The 22,250-nt window shown below is 46.1% G+C and overlaps 1 protein-coding gene across 1 annotated transcript; it reads left to right on the forward strand.

Annotated features, from left to right (window-relative positions):
- The first annotated feature begins 4,094 nt into the window (after nt 1–4,094).
- Nucleotides 4,095–14,505, forward strand: SEC22B (SEC22 homolog B, vesicle trafficking protein). Its single transcript, XM_006259951.4, has 5 exons — nt 4,095–4,243; nt 6,070–6,179; nt 10,756–10,916; nt 11,812–11,958; nt 12,495–14,505. Exons 1-5 carry the CDS (start codon nt 4,169–4,171, stop codon nt 12,647–12,649), a joined length of 648 nt encoding a protein of 215 aa, XP_006260013.1. The 5' UTR covers nt 4,095–4,168; the 3' UTR covers nt 12,650–14,505.
- The last annotated feature ends 7,745 nt before the right edge of the window (nt 14,506–22,250 follow it).

A 22,250-nucleotide genomic window follows, 5' to 3' on the forward strand; every position in this document is an offset into this window, starting at 1 on the left:
GGTCTGGGACAAACATTCAAAACGCCAGAGGCTGAATTGATGATATCTTTGCAGGTTAGTCTAACCTGCCAAGGTTGAACCAGTTTGTAACAGGACAGACATCCCTTCTGGACTCAGGAACTGTGGGCACATGCCTGTAGTTGCCCAGGCTGGGCTGGGGGCACTAGAGCATGCCCTTGTCTACAGGGAAGCTGTACTGGGGGGGAGGGGGCGTGGCCAGTTTGGGATGAACTGGCCAGAGAGGGGTTTAATTCTCCCCTCCCAGTCCCACTGGCAGGGACCCGAGCCAGGTCTGCTGGGCGCTCCCCACTTGCTGCAGTGGCAGGTCGCCATAGTCCCTGAGGCAGAGGGGGCAGAAATGGGAGTTATTCCCTGCTCAACCCCTATTGCCCCTGAGGGACCACAACTGGGTCTGCTCACTCTGACTGCCACTGCTGCCGCTCACTCCCTGCTTGGGGCAAGTGGTGGAATAAGTGCCCTCTGCCTGATGCCCAAGGGAGGTGGGCAGCTTATTTCACCTGCTGCCCTGGGCACAGAGTGAGAGGCAGTGGCTGGGGCAGGCAGACCCCACTGCAGTGCCTAGGGTGGCCATCATAGAGGACAGCCCGGTTGTCCTCTGTCCTCTATTGATATGAAACCAGATGCCTTTATGTCCTCTATTTTTATCTTGAAGAGAGAAATAGAGGACATAAAGACATCAGGTATTGTATCGACAGAGGACAGAGTAGCAGAAAAGTGGAATGTCCTCTATGATGGCCACCCTAGCAGTGCCCCTGGGGCAGAGAGGGGAATTACCCCCTTCCCTGCCCTCTCTGACTCAGGGGCCATGGCGGCCTGCCTTTGCAGCAGTGAGGGGATGCACCCAGAAGACTGGGCTCAGGTCCCTGCTGCTGGGACAGGATAGGGGAATTAAACCCTTCTATGGCCAGACCCCCACCCCTGCCTGTCCCTGCTCGGCTGGGGAGCAGAGGGGCAGGGCCAGCCCTGCTACACTGGAGCAGACAGCCCAGCCCAGAGAGCATGCCTGGATGCTGGGGACCTCTGGTTTAAGTTAACCAGGAAGGGGGCTGAGACAAACATTCCATAAACCGGTTTGAACCAAATTCGTTAAGTCTGATACTACATTCAAGGGGTTTATCCTCAATGTAGTCTGATACTACATTGAGGTTTATCTCAAACCGGTTTCAGCCATTTTGAAACTGGTTTATGCATACTGAATATCTGTTCTGTTACAGGTTTAAACCAGTTTCTGATCACTTAAACCAGTTAATGTATAATGTCTGTCTCTGGAATGGCATGGCATGCTGAAACCCAACCCTTTCATCTCCAGAGTCCTGCCACTGGTCCGATGGGTTCTGCAGCCCACCTCAGCTTGTGAAAAAACAAAAGAAAAAAAAACCCGATGGCCTGACAGATGGCCCATTGCAACCCCAAGAAGAGGCCACAGGCAGCCACAAACATCCTCCTTTTCCCTGCCAGCATCATCCTCAGCCCCAGAGACACAACACAAGCCTTCAGGACTAATAGCTTTTTCACTGCTTGGGCCTCAACGGTCCAAAGGGTTTCAGCATGCCACACCAAGTTTTGCAGCTTTCATCCCTAGAGCCCTGCCTGGTCCAAAGGGTTTCTGCAACCCATCTCACCTTGCCATGTTTCCGAGGGGAATGTTACACCCCCAGGAACACATTTTGCAGCTCAGCTTCTGGGTCCACACTCTGACTTGAGCTCTCAACGTGCCCATAGGAGCTCAGCATGCAACCCCCTGAACCAGACAACAAGGCCTGCCCCTGTCCTTTCCCAACCTCCCTACGTAGACCAGACACCACACAGACATACATACATATGGACATCACCACCCCACACTGAAAAAAAAAATGTCCATGACCTGAGGGATGACCCATTGCAACCCCAAGAAAAGGCCACAGGCAGCCACAAACATGCCCCTTTTCCCTGCCAGCATCATGCTCTGTCCCAGAGATACCATGCAAGCCTCCAGGACTGCTGGCTTTCTCGCTGCTTGGACCTCAATGGTCTCGGCTGCTCCAAAATTGAAACAGAAAAAAAAATATTTTGGCCACACCGAGTTCCCTTTCTTCACTGACACTCCAAGTGGTGCAATTAAGGCACAGGCCTGAAATCTGGGTTTTTGGGTGAAAAAAAAATAGTGTACACCACTAGGGATACATTTTGCAGCTCAGCTGCTGGGTCCACACCTAGACTCCAACTCACTACTTTTCCACCAGGAGCTTTGCACACAAAGCCCTGAGCCAGACAACAAGGCTTGTTGCTTTCTCTTCTGAACCTCCCTATCTAGATCGGGCACCACCCCCCCCTAAAAAAAACATGACAAGCGGCCAATGTGCACAGGCATTAGCTTGGAGGAGATGCGGGGGCAAACTTGAGGCGCCTCAGTGGCACCTCCTGGTGTTAAAGCAACAGAGGCCTGTTGGACACTGCAGGATACACTGCTGCATCATTCTCTCTGTCTCTCTGCCCTTGTCACTCATTGCCTGGGCCTGGCGTTCTTTGCAGGTGTCTCAGAGCTGCCGCTCGTGTTTTAGAGCTGCCACTAGGGCTATCCCAAGCCTCTGGCTGTATGCACAGGGCACAATGCATTGATGTGTTAGGGTTCGGGAGGGAACTGACTGGACTACAGGCTCAACGTTGCCAGGTTTTAAATATGAAATGCTCATATTGGAAGTTCAAAATTATTGTATTTGCTGGAAAACTATTGTATACTAAAAAAATATGCAAATGAGTATGCAAATATGTCTTCTTATTTACTTTGCATTGGTCATTGTAAAACCCCAGTGAGTGAGTAAGAACTGGGTCATCGAAGTTGAAGCATTTCTTTATTTCAAAGCAAGAAGTCATAAGAAAGTGTCTGACAGCAAACCTGAAAGTAATTTCTTGGCCTCTTGTGGGTTAAGCTTGAGTATTTGACATCCCAGAGTAGAATCTGGGATTGAGAATTCTTGCCTGTAGTACCTGGGGGCATCTGAAACCCAAGACCTCCAGGCTTGGGCCCACACCTAGGATGCTTGCCAGTGGATTTGGGAGCACCTAAAGGCCTGCATCAGGAGCACCCTGTGGAAAGCCAGGAACTTCCTAATGTACAAGCACACGGACTTAGAGATGGTCAACTGTGTTAAAATGGCTCTGAGCGAACTCCAGACCTACTACCAGAGATCAGTAGGAGAGGATGGAGAGGACGTGGCCAAAGCCACCTGGCACAGGATTTTCCAACCTCCCCCTAGCAGGGAAATGGACTGTGACAGCAAGGAAAAGGCAGAGACAAAAGGAACTGAGGACAGCAGCAGCAACCGCGACAGCAGCAGAGAGTCCTCCAGCAGGAGCTGGAGCAACAGTGACACGGACAATGAGTGAACTCAGTTCATGACCCTGCCAGCAGGATGGGGATGAAGGGACTAGGGTGTCTGGTCTGAGAGATCAGTGTTCTTGCAGTGCACAGGTGCGGATATTATAACAAGTTTGGGTGGCCAGCGGGCCTTTGTACGTGTGCGTGGGTACATATATTGTAACGGGATTATGGTTTTTCTTTTGGGGTGTGACTAAGAGTGTAGATATATATTAATCTTATGTATATATATATATTTATAATGCCCCCCCCCACCTCCCCAGGGTGGGAGGCTGGGCCCAAGGACACTCCCAGGTTGTAGCACCATACAAGGATTGAGTTCTGCCTGCTCAATTGATACAGTTTTGGAACAATTGAGTTCTGCTCAATCAATATGATTTGGAACTGATTTGGCTGATTTGACATGGAACATGAAATATATTAATAATGAAAAAAAAAACCCTAAAAGTCAGTTAAGACTCTGAGAATTACTTGGGCTTTGCATCTGCTGCAACAATTAGCTGCCTCAAAAGTGATCCTTCGTTTTGAACACTTTCACTACTATCGCTACACCTGTAAACATTGCGCAGGCTGCACTACTAGCCCCCCCCAGCGGAAATTGCCCGCCGGGCCGGATTGAGCGGCGGACCGGAAGTGTCCGGGCAGGGGTGGGACCCGGATGCTGCGTTCGCTGCTTCCGGCCACCTCAGTGGAAGACGGTAGCAGGGCGGGTGCGGGGCTGGGGCTGGGGCTAGGGTTAGGGCCAGGGCCGGGTGGCGGCGGCGGCCCCAGGCCTGGCGCGGCGCAGACATGGTGCTGCTGACGATGATCGCGCGGGTGGCGGACGGGCTCCCGCTGGCCGCGTCCATGCAGGAAGATGAGCAGGTGGGAGCCGGGGCTGCCCCCTCTTCCCCTGCAGTCCCCCCGTGAGCGGGCCCAGCTCCGAGTGGCCGCGGGCGGGAGCTCCGAGTGGCTCCGCAGCGCTTCCCCCCTTCTCCAGCGCGTCTCCCCTGCTGAAGGGCCCCCGCCGTGCGCAGGGAGACCGAGGGGGCTGGATCCTGGGGCTGGGGGGTGGAGGGGCTGTGTGCAGCGGGAGCCTCGTCGCCTCTGGGCGCTGAGCCTGGGTGTTGAGGAAGGATCTGGGAGTGCCCCGGGAGGCTGTTGTGATGCAGCACGGGTCTGCGGGCACAGGCTGGCTCCGGGGCGTTTAGGGCAGGGGGCCGTTGCGGGGATGGTGGAGGAAGGGTTGGGAACAGACTGGCAGAGGTGGCTGGGGGAAAGCAGCATGGGACAGGTGAGAGAATGGGTGGGTTGCTGACGCAGGGCTGGGAGACTTGGAGGAAGGAGGCACCTGGTGTCCTGCTGGGCCCCGGTGGCTGGCGGCCAGTTAAACAAAAGGGACTGGTGAGAGAGAACAAAGAAGCAGTTCAGCAGGGCTATAAATCCTGCTCTGCAGGAGCTGAGTGCGTGACATTTCAGGCTGGAGAAACGCTGGATGGTGCCACTAAACGCGTCAGGAAAGACTGATGGTATTTAGTAGCTGTTTCTTGAGCACCAGGATTGAGACCCAGGCATCCCCAGGTACCAAGACCCAGAAAGAGAGAAACCCACTTTTACAGCTGCTAGGACTGAGGCAGATCTTTGCAGCCAGATCCTGAAAGACATCGGGACCCGTTTCTTCCTGTGCCAGCAATCCAGGAGACTGAGAAATCTCTTCATGGACACTAAGAGGCCCTGATCTAACATCAGGGCTCTAGCAGAAACTGGAGCCATCCTTCCTGTTCCCCATCACTGAACTCCAGAAATGAAGAATATTAAAGGCTGCTTTACATCCCTGCTGATCCCACTCTCACCATCATGATTAGTAGGCACATGGAGCCTGTCCTCCCACCTCTGGGATCCTGAAAAGATAGCTCTTCTTTTCCCATGTACCCAAAAGACCAACCACCCAAAAAAACCAGTATTATCATCAAGACAGACTGACACTGAAGTTGGATCCTTTCCCCAGGACTAATAGCCACTCTGCTCCCACAATTCAGGTATCAAGGCTTAAAGTGCCAGTCCTGAGACAGAAACCCCAGTCATGAGGGAAGCGGAAATTGGGTTTGGTACTGAAATCTAATCTGTGACTAGCATATCGACTCAAGAGACATGAAATTACCCCTGAACTAGCAACGCAGTTTCTAGGGATTCCTGCATAATAGTGTTAAAATACATTAAGATAGCGAGAGAAACCAAGATCCACCCTGTCTATGCCACTGAGTACTTTTCTTTCCTCTCTTCCCCTCTCCCCCCTTATCCCTGAATCCTCCAACATGCAAGCCTGAGAAATCAAAGTAAAATTCCCGAGAGGCCTTGTAATTTATAGGCCCCTCCCATTTTATTCAGGTCAGAGAGGCCTAGGTACCTGCTCTGTACTGAAGCTACAAATCAAGCTCCCTGGGGACCTCATATGTGACTTGCTTACCCTGCAGGGGACTGAGGCATTCAGCAGAGTTAGATTCTTGAGGTCTTCCAGGATCTGTCACTTAGTAGGTCTGTGACCATGGATTTCAGATCTAATTCTGCTAAAAATATTCTGTGTTTACTAGGCTTATTATGGTAGTTTCCTTTTGGGAAAAGGCTAGATCCATCCTTTAGAAGGTTGCTGTATTTCTGTATGTTCTGCTGGGTGGAAGACCCCTGCCTAATAGACTTTTTTCCCTTCTCAGTCAGGTCGGGACCTGCAGCAGTACCAGAGCCAAGCTAAACAGCTATTCCGCAAGCTGAATGAGCAGTCCCCTACAAGATGCACCCTAGAAGCAGGAGCCATGGCTTTCCAGTAAGTACAACATGCCACAGAAAATAAGGTGGCAAAGGTAAGCAGCTCAGCCTAGCAGATTTGTAGGTAAAGTGAAAGGACCTCCCAAGGATGGTTGAAGGTTTACTAGAAGTTGGACATGCAGAGAAAGGGAGGAGCCAATAAGCCTGTCCCATTGGCTTATGGGAAATGTGTACTCAGAGGAGAGAATATGAAGCTTTTTACCTCTTTATTATAGCCTTTTCATCAATATTTATTTGCTTATTGAATATTTATTCAAATCATTCCAGTTCTTCTCAAGCAATGTGGTATTTCATGCCTTCCTGTCCAGCTCCTACATCCCCCACACTCTTCTGCAGCCTGCATATATTTTGCTCCTGTGAAGTTCTCTCTGCAGGTTGTTCTTTGCAGTCCTTTTGGTTCTTTGAATTCCCTCTGGTTTATCAACATCTTTTCTTTTTAAGCATGAGGAACTCCTGCTGTAAGTAGGCTGTATTACCACAACTGGGTCTTACTGGACAAGACTCCCTTCTCTCTACATCTTTCCATGCACCAGCTTTGTGCTGGAGGCCCATCTAATCTGATGTCTGTTCTTTCCTTGACTTTCTCCGGCATTTCTTATTTTGGACCTTTTCCTACTTATCCTAAAAGGGGGTTGGTTGCAATTAGTCCGCTCTGTTATCTGTTTCTCAAGACATTTAAAACCTCCTGTAATGATTGCAGACCCTTCTAAATTAGGGTCATCTGCAGATTTGAGTAACATGTAATGTAGTTCTATTGGGTGTATGAAGAGTAAGGAGAAAGCTGGTAAAAATTGTAGATGGAACAAAATTATTTAGGTGAATCAAGAGAAGATATATTAGGCACCTTTCTTCATTTTATCTCATACTATGAGAACAAGCAGACTTTGATTTAAATGGAAGGGGGTGCAATTTGTAGTGGGTAAAAGGCAGTGGTGTTATACTGTTAGCCGATGAATGAATTGGCGTAAGGTTCTTGAGGTAAATTAAAAAAGGCTTAGCTTGACTAGAAAAATATATACAGATTATAGAAAGATCTTTAAATGAAGTGTGGGTCTTTTGTCTGATGTTAAAAGTTCCTCTTGGCCCATCAGGCTAGCATGGGTAAGGCACCCCAGTTTCTATAGCTAATGAAATGCAAGGAGTGATGTGACCAGCACCACCGTTGATTTGCCCAATTTAAACAACCTGTTTACAGTACCAGTGACTAAAGGCAGACTTTAACTTTCATCTCTTACTGTAGCGAAATGTTTTAAACACGCTTCCCCTGCTGCAGGCTTTCAACTGAATGAAAAAAGAAAGAGCAGCCTTCCTCAAGTCAAAAGCCAACTTCCAGCTATTAGGGCTTAGGGGCAGCACTCTCTGGAGTGGGTTAAACCATGATAATGCATCACAAGGTTTCTTTTATGTTTTTCTGACACCCGATCGTTATTGGAAATAGGATAGTGGACTAGGTGGCCCACTAATTTGAAGCTGGCCTGGCAGTTCCTGCTTTCCAAAGCTGCTTGAGTGAAATTCCCATTGCTGACTCCAGGATTCTACTCTGTATCTCTTAGCTTATAATCAATCTGGCATTCAGTTGTTCCTGTACCTCTCTACTATCCAAATATTACCACTTCCAGTAAGATCCCTGGGGGAGATTATTGAGATCATGGTAAAGCTCTTGATACATTGTGTCCATGATGTTTTCTTTGTCTGTTGAATTTATTATTCTATCAAGGAAGGCTATTAAGTTTGTTTTGCACAATGTCATTTATGAACTGAAGCCACCTTCCAGTGCCTATGATTTTCCCCAGAGAATTTGGACAATGGAAGATCCCAAATGGCAAGGAAAAGGAGCTCATTCCCTTTTGGGTCACTGTTAAACCAGTTCCTTAGCCAGCTGCTGGGAGAGGGGGGAGCTGCAAAAAACAGCTAGTGTTGATATCCTTGAGAAAGAAGCATAAGATGTGCCTGTATTGTGTTCTGACCACAAAGGAGGGGCTCCACAGTGAAACCTGGAACATGTGTAATGTAATCACTTTTAGTGTGGCATTGGTCACATGCCATCAGCTCTGTCTTAGGTGTGTTTGCTGGTGTGTTGCCAGTGTGGGACTAAGATTGACTACGTTACACTTTATTCAAGGGATAACACACAAGGAAAGAGGTGCTGGGCTTCCATTGTCAAACTCTCTAGCACAGCGTAGGTATTCCCACCAAGATGAGACCCAGAAAAGGAGGAAACAGTTTAATTTAAAGATAAGTCTGATCTAGTTTGTGGTAGAAGTACAAGAAAAGCAGAGATGTAAGGTTAGACTTAAGATAATCCTCCTTGGCCTCGGCATTGGCTTGCCAGGGAAGAGTCTTATGTGCAGCTAAAGTTCTGACTGCTTGGATGCAGAGCAGAAAATTCCTTGGCAGCTGCAGGTGAAGTGCTAAGACAGGAGCACAGTTAGGGAAATATCTGCTTTTGCGAATCTACTGAGAGCAATATGAATTAGCTTTGAAACTGACCAGCTTCAAGGCAGAATCTGGATCTTGCTGAAACCTAGAACTTATACCAGATTTGAAGAAATTTACTTCTGAACATTTAAATTTAAAGAGCTGTAGGACCTGTTTAACTCATGGTATGCCACTACATAGCTCAGTATATATGCAGACTGGGAAGTGTCTACATAACTTGCTGTGCTAGCAGTCATTAGCTGACCTTTGCCTGATTAAAGTCTTAAGTCTGTGAGCTCACAGGTTGTTAGTTACACTTCACAGCAACCTTTAGCCTTTGCTGGTTGGCATCTGTTTGAGAAGGGGAACTTTCCTCTCTCAAAATTTAAATAAATTTAAAATCAATATAATAAGTTAAAACCAAAATACACTGAGTGCATATATGTGGGTTTCAGAAATCAGGAAGGCAAGGGTTAAAGCTGATCAGGTGCATCTCTTTCCCTTTACATACATGGAAAAATAGGTTTAATTACTTATTAATTTCTTGTTGAAATATGCAAAGGCAGTGTTAAATATGAGAAATTGAGTATTGGAGTTAGGAAATTCATATTGAGGTTAAAATGGTCAGCCACACTAGCAGAGGCACTGACATTTACACAAAAGCATGGACAAAACTAAATACTTAAGAATGAATGACAGACATTCTGAGGAAAAGACTGAGAAAAAAAGAGACCCTGGAAAATTGTTCCAAAACGGAGCATGTAGAATATTTTAAACTCTTGCACCAGCTAGTGGATTTCATCTTAACATGCCTTACAATGAAGCACCACCCTTAAAATTATTAAGACAACCACATATTGCTAGGAAACTACATTTGCAGTCATAGCAGCCTATAGGCAAACAATATTTTTGTTTCTCTGAGGTGACATGGGAGAGAGGGAAGGGTAGTGGGGGAGTGGAACCTCATCCCAAAGGTGGTGAAATTTGGAAGGGTGATTGATGCATTGGGACTACTGTGTATTTCCCAGTGCCTGCAGGATTAGGGATTCCTTTTCATAGACTTCAGGGCCCAAACCTCTCTTCCCAGTCTGGAATCAGGGCTTTTCGATGTTTAAAAAACTAAGGAAATTTACAGACCGCTTTGTTCCCATGATATTAACATTCAGATCTCTTGGAAGGTATACAACAGATGTCTGAACACTTCAACTGCACGAAGGAGAGAGAAACTAGGACAGGGGGTACTTAGAAAGGCCTCAGGGGGGTGCACACGGATGGGTGAAGAGCCATCCACCACCCCAGGCTGCCGCTGCGGCGCACGGCTTTCCACCCACTCCCTGCCACCACCCTGCATCCGGCTGCTGCCGCCACCCCCCCCCCCCCCCCAATTAATTTTCTGGCCACTTTCACCAACTCTTCCCCCCCCCCCAACTTTGCATCCAGCTGTAGGGGTACACGCCTTAAAAAGGTTGAAAACCCCTGAACTAGGATGTTTGAAAGACTGAAAATAGACCCTTACATTTGAACCTGAGGACTCTCAGTACCAGAACCTTGTCTATGTAACAGTTACCTTGAGAATCTGAATCTTGGGCTACAATATCAATCCCAAACAAATAACTTATCTTAGCAGGGGGCACTGGAACTAGCATACAGCCCACTGGAATCTTGCAGGGCTTATGCCAAGAACAGCCACCTTCCTAGGTACACAGAATTGAGAGACATTTTACAGACTATTGATAAGACAGCCTGGGTGAAAGGAATCACTCCCTATTCCCCATTAAAGCCCCCAGACTTACTGCCAGGCATAAACAATCTCAGTACCTTACAGGAGCAGGCCCTAAGCTTTCTGGTATCAGCTGAATTCACTGTCGCTTGTCTAGGTATAAAGGCTTCCTAGATGGGTGGATAGATGGGAACTGGAATTATGTCACTTGCATAGAGGGGAAGAAGTCCAGTGTGGTGGCAATGCAGCCTGAGGTGGAAGAGAGACTTGAAGCCATCTGTATGTCTGCATACTTTTGGGTGTAGTGTGTTGATGATAAAACTAAAGCTTGGTATGCCATACCCTTAAAGGTGGGAAGGTACAAAAGATAGTATTCCAGGTGTATAGTACAAAACCCTGAGATCCCTTAACATTCTGCCTGCAACTTTTCTTCTAGCTACATCATTGAGAAGGGTGTGTGCTATCTGGTATTATGTGAAGCCACTTTCCCCAAGAAGCTGGCCTTTGCGTACCTAGAGGATCTGCATTCAGAGTTTGATGAACAACATGGAAAGAAGGTGCCGACCGTCTCCAGGCCATATTCCTTCATTGAGTTTGGTGAGGTCTTTCTCTTTGTAGTTTGTTAGCAGATATCCTTGATGGGAGCTGTTTGTTTGACTCTGTTAATGTCTCCCAGCTCAGGCCATGGAGCTTACTTTTTATCTTGTCATTCCATTAGTGCAGCATATGGTGTTCTGTTTTAACCCAGGATAAAAAATATGAGGGCAAAAATGGTAAATGTCCCTCAATTCAGGTTTCCACTTCTTATGGTCTTGGCTTTTTCCCTGTAATTATTTGTGTTCAGCCCATTTGCTGTCTCTGTGCTGCCCTGCCACTGTGGTCCCATGAAATGGGTATGTGGTAAGGGCTGCTAGTGCTGCCTTGACAGCCTTATTACTGTATGCTTGGAGAAGGGCTCTTCCTGTTTTGCACAAAAAGTGGAAAGCCAACCAAAAAAACAGTTCGTGTACTTTCAAAGGTGATGGTAAGTGTGGAGATAATGAAGTAAAGCTCAGGGCTGTTTTGATTCGGCAACATTAGGGAGAGGGATACAGCTGTGAAGAATAATGGAATCACCACTCTTTAGGGCACCTGAGAATATTCTGATCCTATTGAGTTCTTGCTTTTGGGCTGAGCTCCAGCTCTCCATTTGTACATTGGCAGAGAGGGAAGGGGTTTGCATAACACAGGTGCAGACTCTTTTTGAAGCCTCTAATCCTGTGTCTGCTGCTGTGTCCTCTCAAAGGCAGGTTGCGTGCATTACTCTGTAGAGCCAATTAGCATACCTGCTTGTATCAGTCAATGAGTGAGTAATGAGGTTGTCACTTTGTTTTAGGAATATGCCATGCTGGAGCCTAGAGGGTAGGAGTCTATTCAGAGTTGGGTAGGCTGCTCATACTTGGCAGGAAGGAAAGGAAAAGGCTTTCATATTGATGGCTGCCTCTTGTTCCAGATACTTACATCCAGAAAACCAAGAAACTCTACATTGATAGCCGTGCAAGAAGGAACCTGGGCTCCATCAACACAGAGTTACAAGATGTGCAGAGAATTATGGTGGCCAACATTGAAGAAGTCTTACAGCGAGGAGAGGCACTCTCAGGTACAAGACTTTCTTGAAATTCAAGCTCTTCTCTTGCTTTTCAGTATAGCAGACAGAGGTGGCAGCTCGAAGGACTTTGTGATTCTTTTCCATCTGAGAAAAGAGGCAGCTGGGGGTCTCCCGGAGAAAATGCTTGCCCTGCTGGGTATTTGAGTTTGCCTGAATTTGCATTGTCATGTTGCTCATCCAGATCCCAAAGAACCTAGCATTTTAAGCTACTGTCATGGAGTGAGACCTTAGGGCTTGTGGCTGTCCTTGTCTCCTCAGGAGGAAAATTAAGGGTGCGTGCCAGTATTCAAAAGGTGTTGATTAAGGTGAGACCTCTGTTATCTCGCCTGTTTAATTCCTCCAGCACAGTTTAGATTGCATTGTGTTGTAGGCTGCAAGAGTTAGACCATTGGAAGGGATGTTACCTAGATTTACACAGCCCCAGACCTTTCCATCTGTTCCAAAAGAGTTTTATCTATAAACACATTTTCAGACTGCCTTATTAGTGTTAATAATGTAATTAATCTATCTTCACTCTTTCTTAACAGCTTTAGATTCCAAGGCCAACAACTTGTCCAGCTTGTCTAAGAAGTACCGTCAGGATGCAAAGTATCTGAACATGCGTTCCACCTATGCCAAGCTTGCGGCTGTAGCTGTCTTTTTTATCATGTTGATAGTCTATGTGCGATTTTGGTGGCTGTGACCTGTCACCAAAGAGGAGAGAGCCTGTAGCATGGCAGGTGTATGTGTGCAGGACACTTTGTTCATGGGGGATGTGCATTAGAATCCACGCAGGACTGTCGCTGTTGAGGGAGTGTCCTGAAAATGATTTTTTTCACCTGAGTTCTACCCCTTTCTACCCCTTTTAGTTGATCATAACCATAGGTATAAAGTTTGGTGGGAGTACAGGCTTTTCCTCTGAGGCAGTATACACTAGGGGACTAGAGTTTGACCTTCCAGGACACAATGCTCATGGACAGCACTGATTGGGGTGTACTGTGTTGGAGCAGTTACAAAGCAGTTTACCTCAACCAGATTGTGTTGGTAGCAGTCACTTTAGCCTACTTTTCAAAGTAGCTGTAGTAGAAAATGGACTCTAATGAACATTCCTTATGTTTGGTAATGTTTTCTTTTCTAGAATCTGGGTCTGTAGTTGCTTTCTAAAATGAAATGAGACTCCTTTTTTGAAGGCTGATTCTGCCCTGTACATACTGTAATGGCTTTCACCCTGTCAGATGAGCAAATTGTTGGGTTTTCATTGTCTGACATCTTTCTTGTTACACTTGCATTGCTTTAGGAATAAATGGATGTTAAATTATGCCTTAAAACCACATTATATTTAGACAGTGAAAAGTTTCTATCACTGATTGCTACCAAATTAAACTACTAGTTTGCAACCCTCCTTTTTCACTGAGTTGGCAGTTGTGCATAGCAGTTTGTTTTAAGATGACTCAGAAGAGTTCATGAGTTTCACACAGTGTAGGCCCAGACTCAGGGCAAACAATTTAAATCTCTTAGTTTTCCTTCCATCTATTTGCAGAAACATTTATATTATTTCTTTCCTCTCTCCATCATGTTGGTTTTTTCCTCCCCCAGGCCCTTCTTTTCTGCCAGCATTCCATTACTTAGGAACTGTCCTACAGAAAAATCTCAGTGTGCAGTGATGAAGGAAAAGCAGAGCATTTCCTTAAATAAGCTTATTTCATTGTCCAGCTTCCATAAAGGTTTTATAAAGAATAATACACTTTTAAAGCCAAGAGCCTTTTGTCAATGTCTTGTTCTTCTCCCTATTTCTTTTGTGGGGATTAAACTGTAGCAGAAAAGAAGGTCATTGCAGAATTACAGCATTTCTTGTAATCTTTTGTTCTGTGCCAGCCAATATAAATAGTTCCAGTGTGATGTGATTTCTTTTTTTGTGTGCATCAAAAATGTCATTTTACTTGTGCCTGTTTTCAAGAGAGAATCAGCATATTATGTTTCAGCATCCCCTTTTTTTCTAGTAAGTTATCTATTACTGACATTACCTAGGACATGAATGCTGGAGAACAGACAGTACAAAAGGAAAGGAAAGCTTCAAGGTTCCTCAGCACCTTTAGAAAATATTAGCTACAGCTCTGGAAGTGTAAACTAACAACAAGGTGTCTCCTGAGGCAAAGTAGGCAATAGGGAGCTAGTGTTCCAGTTGCTTGTGAAAAGCAGCCTGATTTGACTCCTTTTTTCTCTGTGGGCAGGTAAGTAGAGTTTGTCCACATATCTACAGGGCAACCTGATCTGTGATTTTGTCTCAAATTATCTTCTGATTTCTGCATGATGTCTCTACTTGTTAATTTGTAGACAGCTGTATTTTTTTTTAATTTAAAATTTGTGTCCCTAACAGGTGAATGTACAAGTGATGTTAGGTCTGTGTGTAATTTAGGTCTGGAAGGTGAGCAGATACCACATCTCGATTCTGTAACGACCTGAGAGGAGTTTAACTCTTCCACAGCGTGCAGCAGCTCAGTGGGAAGTTGCCTGCTGCAGCTGTACTGTCAGCAGCGAAATAAACGCTTCCAAAAGGTGTCTCTCTCTCATTATGACGTTTCCTCTGTACGTGCAGCGTGTAGAAAAGACACCTCATCCTTCCTTCTCCTGGTCCCACTTACCCTGCGTAGGAATGGGCAAAAGTTGTATGGTAAAGCTTGCACTGTGTGGAACAGGCTTGCCTAAGGAAGTGCATATCCTTTTCATGGTATTAAGTTTGCCTAGCACTGGCTCAGTGTTTCTTCTGCAGCTGGAATAAACTGGCAATTGCTATCACCTCTGTTAAGCTCCTATCCAGAAAATGTCCAGTGTTACTGCTTGAAATTGAGCTATTGTGGGTATTAGGTCTTCTGTATGTGATCAGAAGTGCATAGAGAGGAAAAGTATACATAGGCACAGATATTTTGCAAAGGTAGTTTTCATCTTGGGTAGTTTTCTGCTTCAAGGCTAACTAGAGCCAGTTGATCAAAGCCTGATGCATTTTAATTTGCTGTAGAATTCCCGTCTTGCAGTATAGATAAACTCAAGAGTTTTCCATTAAAAAATACTGTTTATAACCTTTTTTAAGGTAAAATGGAGCTTGTAAAATGAGATGCATGTCTGCAACCATATTTTCTGGACAAATCCTTAATAGCCACCACAAAAGGCCTTAAATGATGCAAGAAATCCTGCAGCTGGTGATTATAGAATAATTTTCTCCCAGGAGAAGGGTTCTTTTTTTCTTGTGCTTGGCAATTTTGGGTTGGTTCATGCCATGAAATGTGTATGTTATATCCCTTTTGATGTTATCATCCTGGCTAATTTAAGCGCAATTTTGCGTTATCAGAAATGTTAATTTTTTAAATTCCAAGCTTAGGACCTTCGTATCCAGTACAGCAAATGCTAATTGTGTATTATTTGAAAAGAAAAATACTGGTTGCCTTCCCACTTGATTGTGTCACCATAAAATGTATTCCAGGTCACCACTGCCCTGGTTTCAGCCGATAACAGGCATTCTGGGAGTTGCAGATCTCACTTAAGGGATGCTGTGATGCACAGACATATCTCCTTTTCCTAAGAGCAATAGAAACTGGGAAGGGTGCAAAATATAAAGGGAGCCTCTGAGAAGAAGGCCTAGAGCTCTAGGGCTGTCTTGTTAGAGGGTCTGAGAAGAAGCTTAAGCCACAACTTGGGGGGAAGTTCAGCTGAGGGATACTTAGCTTACTTAGTTGAAATTGTTACTTGTTGCTTCATTGCTGCACAGCCTCTGCAACATCACTGGTACTGGATTAGAGCCTTATAAGACCCATTAATATTTTGCCGTGAAGAAAATAAGCCATTCAATTCTACTTTGTGCTCTGCCCCTTGACCAGTTTCTAATCCATGGTGGTATTTTGCTGCTTTATCCATGATTAGACTCTGAAGGGAGCAGAATAGTCATTCTGGTGCTAAGTAGTAGTATAGCAGAAACTAAGGTAGCGTTGACATGTACCTAATTATAGTTCATAGTCTGCTGAGATTAAAAGGACCATTTGGTATGTGAGTTATTCAAAACTTCTTGCAGCTTCAGGCATTTTGTCAAGTATACTCTCAGCCCCACTTTGAAGTGTTTCCTTGCAGTCCACGTGAGTTAGAAGATTTTGTTTTTTGTGATACGTTAGAAGGCTGCTACTTTACTGCTCTAGTCCCCATAGGCGGTGCTTATGTGCTTGGCCTGTGAGACCCTTCACCCATTTATTGCCACTTCAGTCTTCCTCTGCCTCTTCTTCCTTGTGGCACTCTCTCCTTTTTGGGGGGGAGTGCGTAGGGAAAAGGAAGACAATTTGTGGGCTGTTGTACCAGTGATCTCTGGCTTAGTACAGCTGGTGCTCTGGGGTCTGAAGGCTTGGAGTGTGGGTCTTGGGCCCCAGGCTTCAGTTTCAGGCAGCAAAACTTGTGCCAGTGTGTGCAAGAGTTCATTGAATAGTTGTGGGAAAAGCAAGAGTTGAGGTTTGGGGATGCAGTGCATTGCTGGCAATAGTTAGAGCTCACCCGTATCTTGAGGAAGCTTCCTTTGTAATCCCCCAAAACACCTTTCATATTCTACTCCCTCCACCCCAAGCATTTGGGGAATCTCAGGTTCTCACTCAACCTTTCTGGTCACTTCTTGTGCAGGAAATCAGCAGCTGTACCTAAGAGCTTGCATGTGCTTCTAGACTTGCCAGCACAGAACCCAAATTCAGTTCCTCACCTGGGCACCTGCCAGTAGCTCTCCAGCTAATGGTTCCTGGAGCCCATGCCCCAGAAGCATGACTGTGGCCAGGCATCTGGAACAGCTGCCACATACAGAAGCAGTGGCAAATTCTGGTTGCCACTGCTACAATTGCATGGCAGTGGTACCAACCATTTTGACCCCCTTCCCAAGCTGGTATGCAGTGCAGCTGCCCCAGTCCTCTCATTCTAGTTACACCACTGCTAGGCACATCTGTTTCAAGTCATTCATCTTACTAAAGAGTAATAAAAAAGCCAGCTGACCCTGTGCTCTGGTGAGTATCAAGCCCCTGCTTTTCAGTTAAAGAACCTACCAGAAAAACCCTTTCCCTGTACCCATAGCTCCGTTTGTTCCTTTTTTTCACCTTCCTTCCAGACCAATGCAGGTCACATAGCTTACAGTTGCATCAAGAGTGGAAAAGTGGAGATAAAAGAGAATCTTTAGGATGGATCCAGGCACAAACTGAAGTGACAGCGCAGACCCTTGAGGAGCAGTAGTTTTCTTTACGGGACCAGACTCTTTCATTATGTAGTTTTATGTAATTATCTTGAACAGTTCTGAATACCTTTGATATCATTCAGCTTGTATGTTACTTATTCTTCCTTTATATAACAATGCTGGAGCTCTCCTCTGCTGTACAACACATGCAGGAGAGGTAATAAATTTTTAACTCATGCTGCCAAGGACAATGTATAGCTGTAGCTGTATAATCATTTGGACAAAAAAATTCACAACTCTACTCAACAACTAATTTGAGGAACAAATTATCCCCTTAAAAAATGCCACATTCGTCCAGATTTAGTTTATATTCTATCTGCTTCTCTTTCATCCTACAGAGCATGAGGATGTTGTCTTTAAGCAGATGTCTATACAGCATTGCAGTTCTTTGGTTCTGCTTTGAAGAGTCCAGCTCCTCATTCTCGCCACATCTGCATCCTACATGAGCAGCTAGAAGAGGGAGGGAGGGACTTAAGCTTGTTAGTACGTTACACTGCTTGTAAAAACACACTTAGCAAGTTGTGGCCAGACATTCTTTGGTCTTTCTTAGCTTCCAAAGGTAGGAGAAGTCTCCACAAGTCACCTCAATAGACATCAGCTACTAGTTTCCCAAGATCTAGGTACAACTGTTCAGAAACAGATGCGACTCATCTGACTGTTTCTGATCATTTCTGTTTCTCATCTGACTGTTTCTGATTGTTTTTTAGATATATAGGGAGTAAAAGGAAGGCCCAGGGAGGAATAGGACCCCTACTAAATGGGCAGAAACAATTGGTGATGGACAGGGGGGACAAGGCTGAACTCCTCAACGAGTTCTTTGCCTCAGTGTTCCTAAGCGAGGGGCACGACAAGTCTCTCACTGGGGTTGTAGAGAGGCAGCAGCAAGGCGCCAGACTACCACGCGTAGACCCTGAGATGGTGCAGAGTCACTTGGAAGAACTGGATGCCTTTAAGTCGGCAGGCCCAGATGAGCTCCATCCGAGGGTGCTGAAGGCACTGGCCGACATCATTGCAGAGCCACTGGCGGGAATATTTGAACGCTCATGGCGCACAGGCCAAGTCCCGGAGGACTGGAAAAGGGCCAATGTGGTCCCCATTTTCAAGAAGGGGAGGAAGGAGGACCCGGGCAACTATACGCCAGTCAGTCTCACCTCCATCCTTGGCAAAATCTTTGAAAAAATTATCAAGGCTCACATTTGCGAGAGCCCAGCAGGACAAATTATGCTGAGGGGAAACCAGCATGGGTTCGTAGCAGGCAGATCATGCCTGACTAATCTAGTCTCTTTTTATGACCAGGTTACGAAACGCCTGGACACAGGAGGAGGGGTGGATGTCGTATACTTAGACTTCAGGAAGGCCTTCGATACGGTATCCCACCCCATACTGGTGAACAAGTTAAGAGGCTGTGACGCGGATGACTACACAGTCCGGTGGGTGGTGAATTGGCTAGAGGGTTGCACCCAGACAGTCGTGGTGGATGGGTCGGTTTTGACCTGGAAGGGTGTGGGCAGTGGGGTCCCGCAGGGCTCGGTCCTTGGACCGATACTCTTTAATGTCTTCATCAGTGACTTGGACGAGGGAGTGAAATGTACTCTGTCCAAGTTTGCAGATGACACAAAGCTATGGGGAGAAGTGGACACGCCGGAGGGCAGGGAACAGCTGCAAGCAGACCTGGACAGGTTGGACAAGGGGGGCAGAAAACAACAATGCAGTTCAACAAGGAGAAATGCAAAGTGCTGCACCTAGGGAGGAAAAATGTCCAGCACACCTACTGCCTAGGGAATGATCTGCTGGGTGGCGCAGAAGCGGAAAGGGATCTTGGAGTCCTAGTGGACTCCAAGGTGAACATGAGTCGGCAGTGTGACGAAGCCATCAGAAAAGCCAATGGCACTTTATCATCCATCAGCAGATGCATGACGAACAGATCCAAGGAGGTGATACTTCCCCTCTATCGGGCACTGGTCAGACCGCAGTTGGAGTACTGCGTGCAATTCTGGGCGCCGCACTTCCAAGAGGGATGCGGATAACCTGGAGAGGGTCCAGAGAAGGGCCACTCGTATGGTTAAGGGCTTGCAGACCAAGCCCTACGAGGAGAGACTAGAGAACCTGGACCTTTTCAGCCTCTGCAAGAGAAGGTTGAGAGGCAACCTTGTGGCTGCCTATAAGTTCATCACGGGGGCACAGAAGGGAATTGGTGAGGTTTTATTCACCAAGGCGCCCCCAGGGGTTACAAGAAATAATGGCCAGAAGCTAGCAGAGAGCAGATTTAGACTAGACATTAGGAAGAACTTCTTCACAGTTCGAGTGGCCAAGGTCTGGAACGGGCTCCCAAGGGAGGTGGTGCTCTCCCCTACCCTGGGGGTCTTCAAGAGGAGGTTAGATAAGCATCTAGCTGGGGTCATCTAGACCCAGCACTCTTTCCTGCCTATGCAGGGGGTTGGACTCGATGATCTATTGAGGTCTCTTCCGACCCTAACATATATGAATCTATGAATCTAGTTACCTGTAAGTGGTAAAGCCTGATTAAAGTAATCTGTGTCATAGCGAGCACAGAACACTCAGACATTTGCCTAAAGGGCAGGATAAGCCATGGAAACTCTATGCTTGGTGTAATTCAAATGCAGTCATCCTTATTGAAGGACATACAAAGCCTCACTGCTTCCTGGTCCTGAAAGAACCTCTCTAATTGCTTTGGCAATGAGCAGGGGGAAATCAGGGCAGTGGTGTTGTTTTCTTTTCTAAATAGTGTGTCTTACTTAGCAGCCATGGGACTGTATGAAGCCCTGCTGAAGCAGAACCATAACATCTGAGATGCATTTCTGAACCTCCACATACAATTGCTGGGCAAGTTTCACACTGCCAGACTTGAACTCCACTGGTCTCATCCAGAATCCTTTGTTTATCTCTTGCTTGGAGACAAACAGCTGTAATGGATTATAGCTTGTTTAGTGCTGAGTTTATTTTACTTGCCTGCGGCGTACAAGAAGCCAAGAACTTTGTCATGGGGAAATTTAACTCGCCTGTAGCCAGTTATCTCCGCTGCTCCAGCAGGGGGCAGTGTGAGGATAGCAATGAACACCAATTTTGCTTTCACTGCACCAAACCATTTCCTGTGTGCTGAGGAAGGATATGACTGATGTTGCACTGAAATCTGTCTGGTTTTCAGGCACACAGGGAGGTAGCTGGTTGTGCTTGGAGGGAATCCTAAACAAGCTAAGAAGCTTTCACATACTAGAGAACTTATCTGTCTGTCCTACTGACATCCTCCAGGGTGATGGAGTCCAGTTCATGGAAAGGGCCTGCAGATGTATCTCTTTAAACAAAAAAACTTTTCCGAAGTGAGATTCATGCTCTTAAGGATTATTTATTCATTCAGCAAGTGTCTCTCAGACTGAGGGGAGGAGGAGGGACCATTATCATTTCATCCTGCATGATGTAGGATAGGGCCATCCAGCTGGCAGTCTGGAGGCTGCATCTTGCCAGCGAGGACTTCATGTGCAGCCTAGGGGCTGTCACTCCCCAAAATTGCTCCTGATGCTGCTTGAGAGGTCCGGGTTTCTGAGGGCAGCAAGGTGGGAGGGAGCCTGCTACTAGTGCCGTGGCAACAGTGGTGATGTGGGGGCGCTGTGCTTGCTGTGCAGCAGCGGGGGTCCTGGGGAGCCCACATGGTGTGTAGTCTGGGGTCTGTGACCAGTGGACAGCCCAGATGTAGGTCATAGACTTTCAGCCATTGCAGTGATGCTCCTACATACATACCAACATTCAGTGATGCTTCATACAACATGCAAGATACAGTGGTACAATTAGAGTATTTCTTCTGCAAAGAGGGAAAAAAAATAATTGAAAGACCTTGTGACAGAGAATTTACCCCCTGCCATTTGGGTATCTTTTCAGGAGTTAATTACTTTCACTGAAATTAAAAAAAAATCTGCATTACAGTACTTGTGTTAGATGTTCTCCATCTTCCAAACACTGGGACTTGGTTTAGGTTTATCTGCTGAACTGGTGAGTCCTGATCTAGTAGGAGTTAATCTCCCATGGAGGAAGTCAGTTGGTCTCTTACCCTTCTCTGATCAGCCAAGCAGAGCTCCTTTATTCTGACTGTAAGACATGTTCTCTCTAGACCAGCATTTTTCAACCCATGGCTCATGACCCAAAAGTAGGTTACAAGAATATATGAAAGGGTCGCAAACAAACTTTGGAAATGGTTTCTCTGTTAAAGGACAAAAATGTGGAAAACCATGGCTTATCCCTTGCAGCCTGGCAGAGTTCCAGCCTGTGAGGGGCTGGGCCTGGGGGTGGGGGGCAGTGGGTTAGGAGTGAGGGGCACTGGGTTAGGACTGGCCATCGATGTTTACAAATGGGTCCTGGTACAAAAAAGGTTGAGAACTGCTGTTCTAGATCATGTCTTCAGAGCTGTTTTTAAGTACTGACACCAGAATTGGACACTGGATTCCAGCAGTGGTCTTAGTGGTCCTGTGTTCAGAAGTACTGTCACCTCCGAATTCTAGTTGATACCACCCTGTTCACATATCTCAGGACTGTATTAACCATTTTTTTTGCCATAGCTTAACACTGGGAGACCCTTATGTGTTGATTAAGCAGCAGGACACCTAAATTCTTTCCAGTCATTGCCTTCCTTTATCCTGCAACAACTCCTCTATTTGTTCTGAATAAATAACTTAGTAGTTTTAGGCTGTATTAAGATGCATGTAGTTTGATTGTGACTAATGTACCATGTAATTCCCTTCAGTCTATAGGAGACATTTGTCTTCATCATTCACCACCTCACCCATTTGTCTTATGCCAACTTTATCAGCAGTGAAATGATTGTTTTCTGTGGTTCATTGATTAAATTAAATATTGGTCTGAGAACCACTCCCTGCAGGGCTCCACTAGAAACGTACCTATTCAATAAGGATTCTCCACTAACAATTATGCTTTAAGATGTATTGGTGAACCACATGCTAACTTCATTTTTGTAGAGAACATGCAATCTCTGGATTGCATTAAAACTTTTGGCTTACAGGTAAACCCCTATCATGGATTTCACCAG

This window comes from Alligator mississippiensis, chromosome 5 (genome assembly GCF_030867095.1).
Source record: "Alligator mississippiensis isolate rAllMis1 chromosome 5, rAllMis1, whole genome shotgun sequence".
NCBI classification, from domain to species: domain Eukaryota; kingdom Metazoa; phylum Chordata; order Crocodylia; family Alligatoridae; genus Alligator; species Alligator mississippiensis.

Bases quoted from the DNA above. Each gene is read 5' to 3' on its own strand.
- SEC22B (XM_006259951.4), top strand. From the start codon at position 4,169: ATGGTGCTGCTGACGATGATCGCGCGGGTGGCGGACGGGCTCCCGCTG. The intron at 6,180-10,755 runs GTAAGTACAACA...CTTTTCTTCTAG, and splicing joins GCAGGAGCCATGGCTTTCCA to CTACATCATTGAGAAGGGTG. The intron at 10,917-11,811 runs GTGAGGTCTTTC...CTCTTGTTCCAG, and splicing joins ATATTCCTTCATTGAGTTTG to ATACTTACATCCAGAAAACC.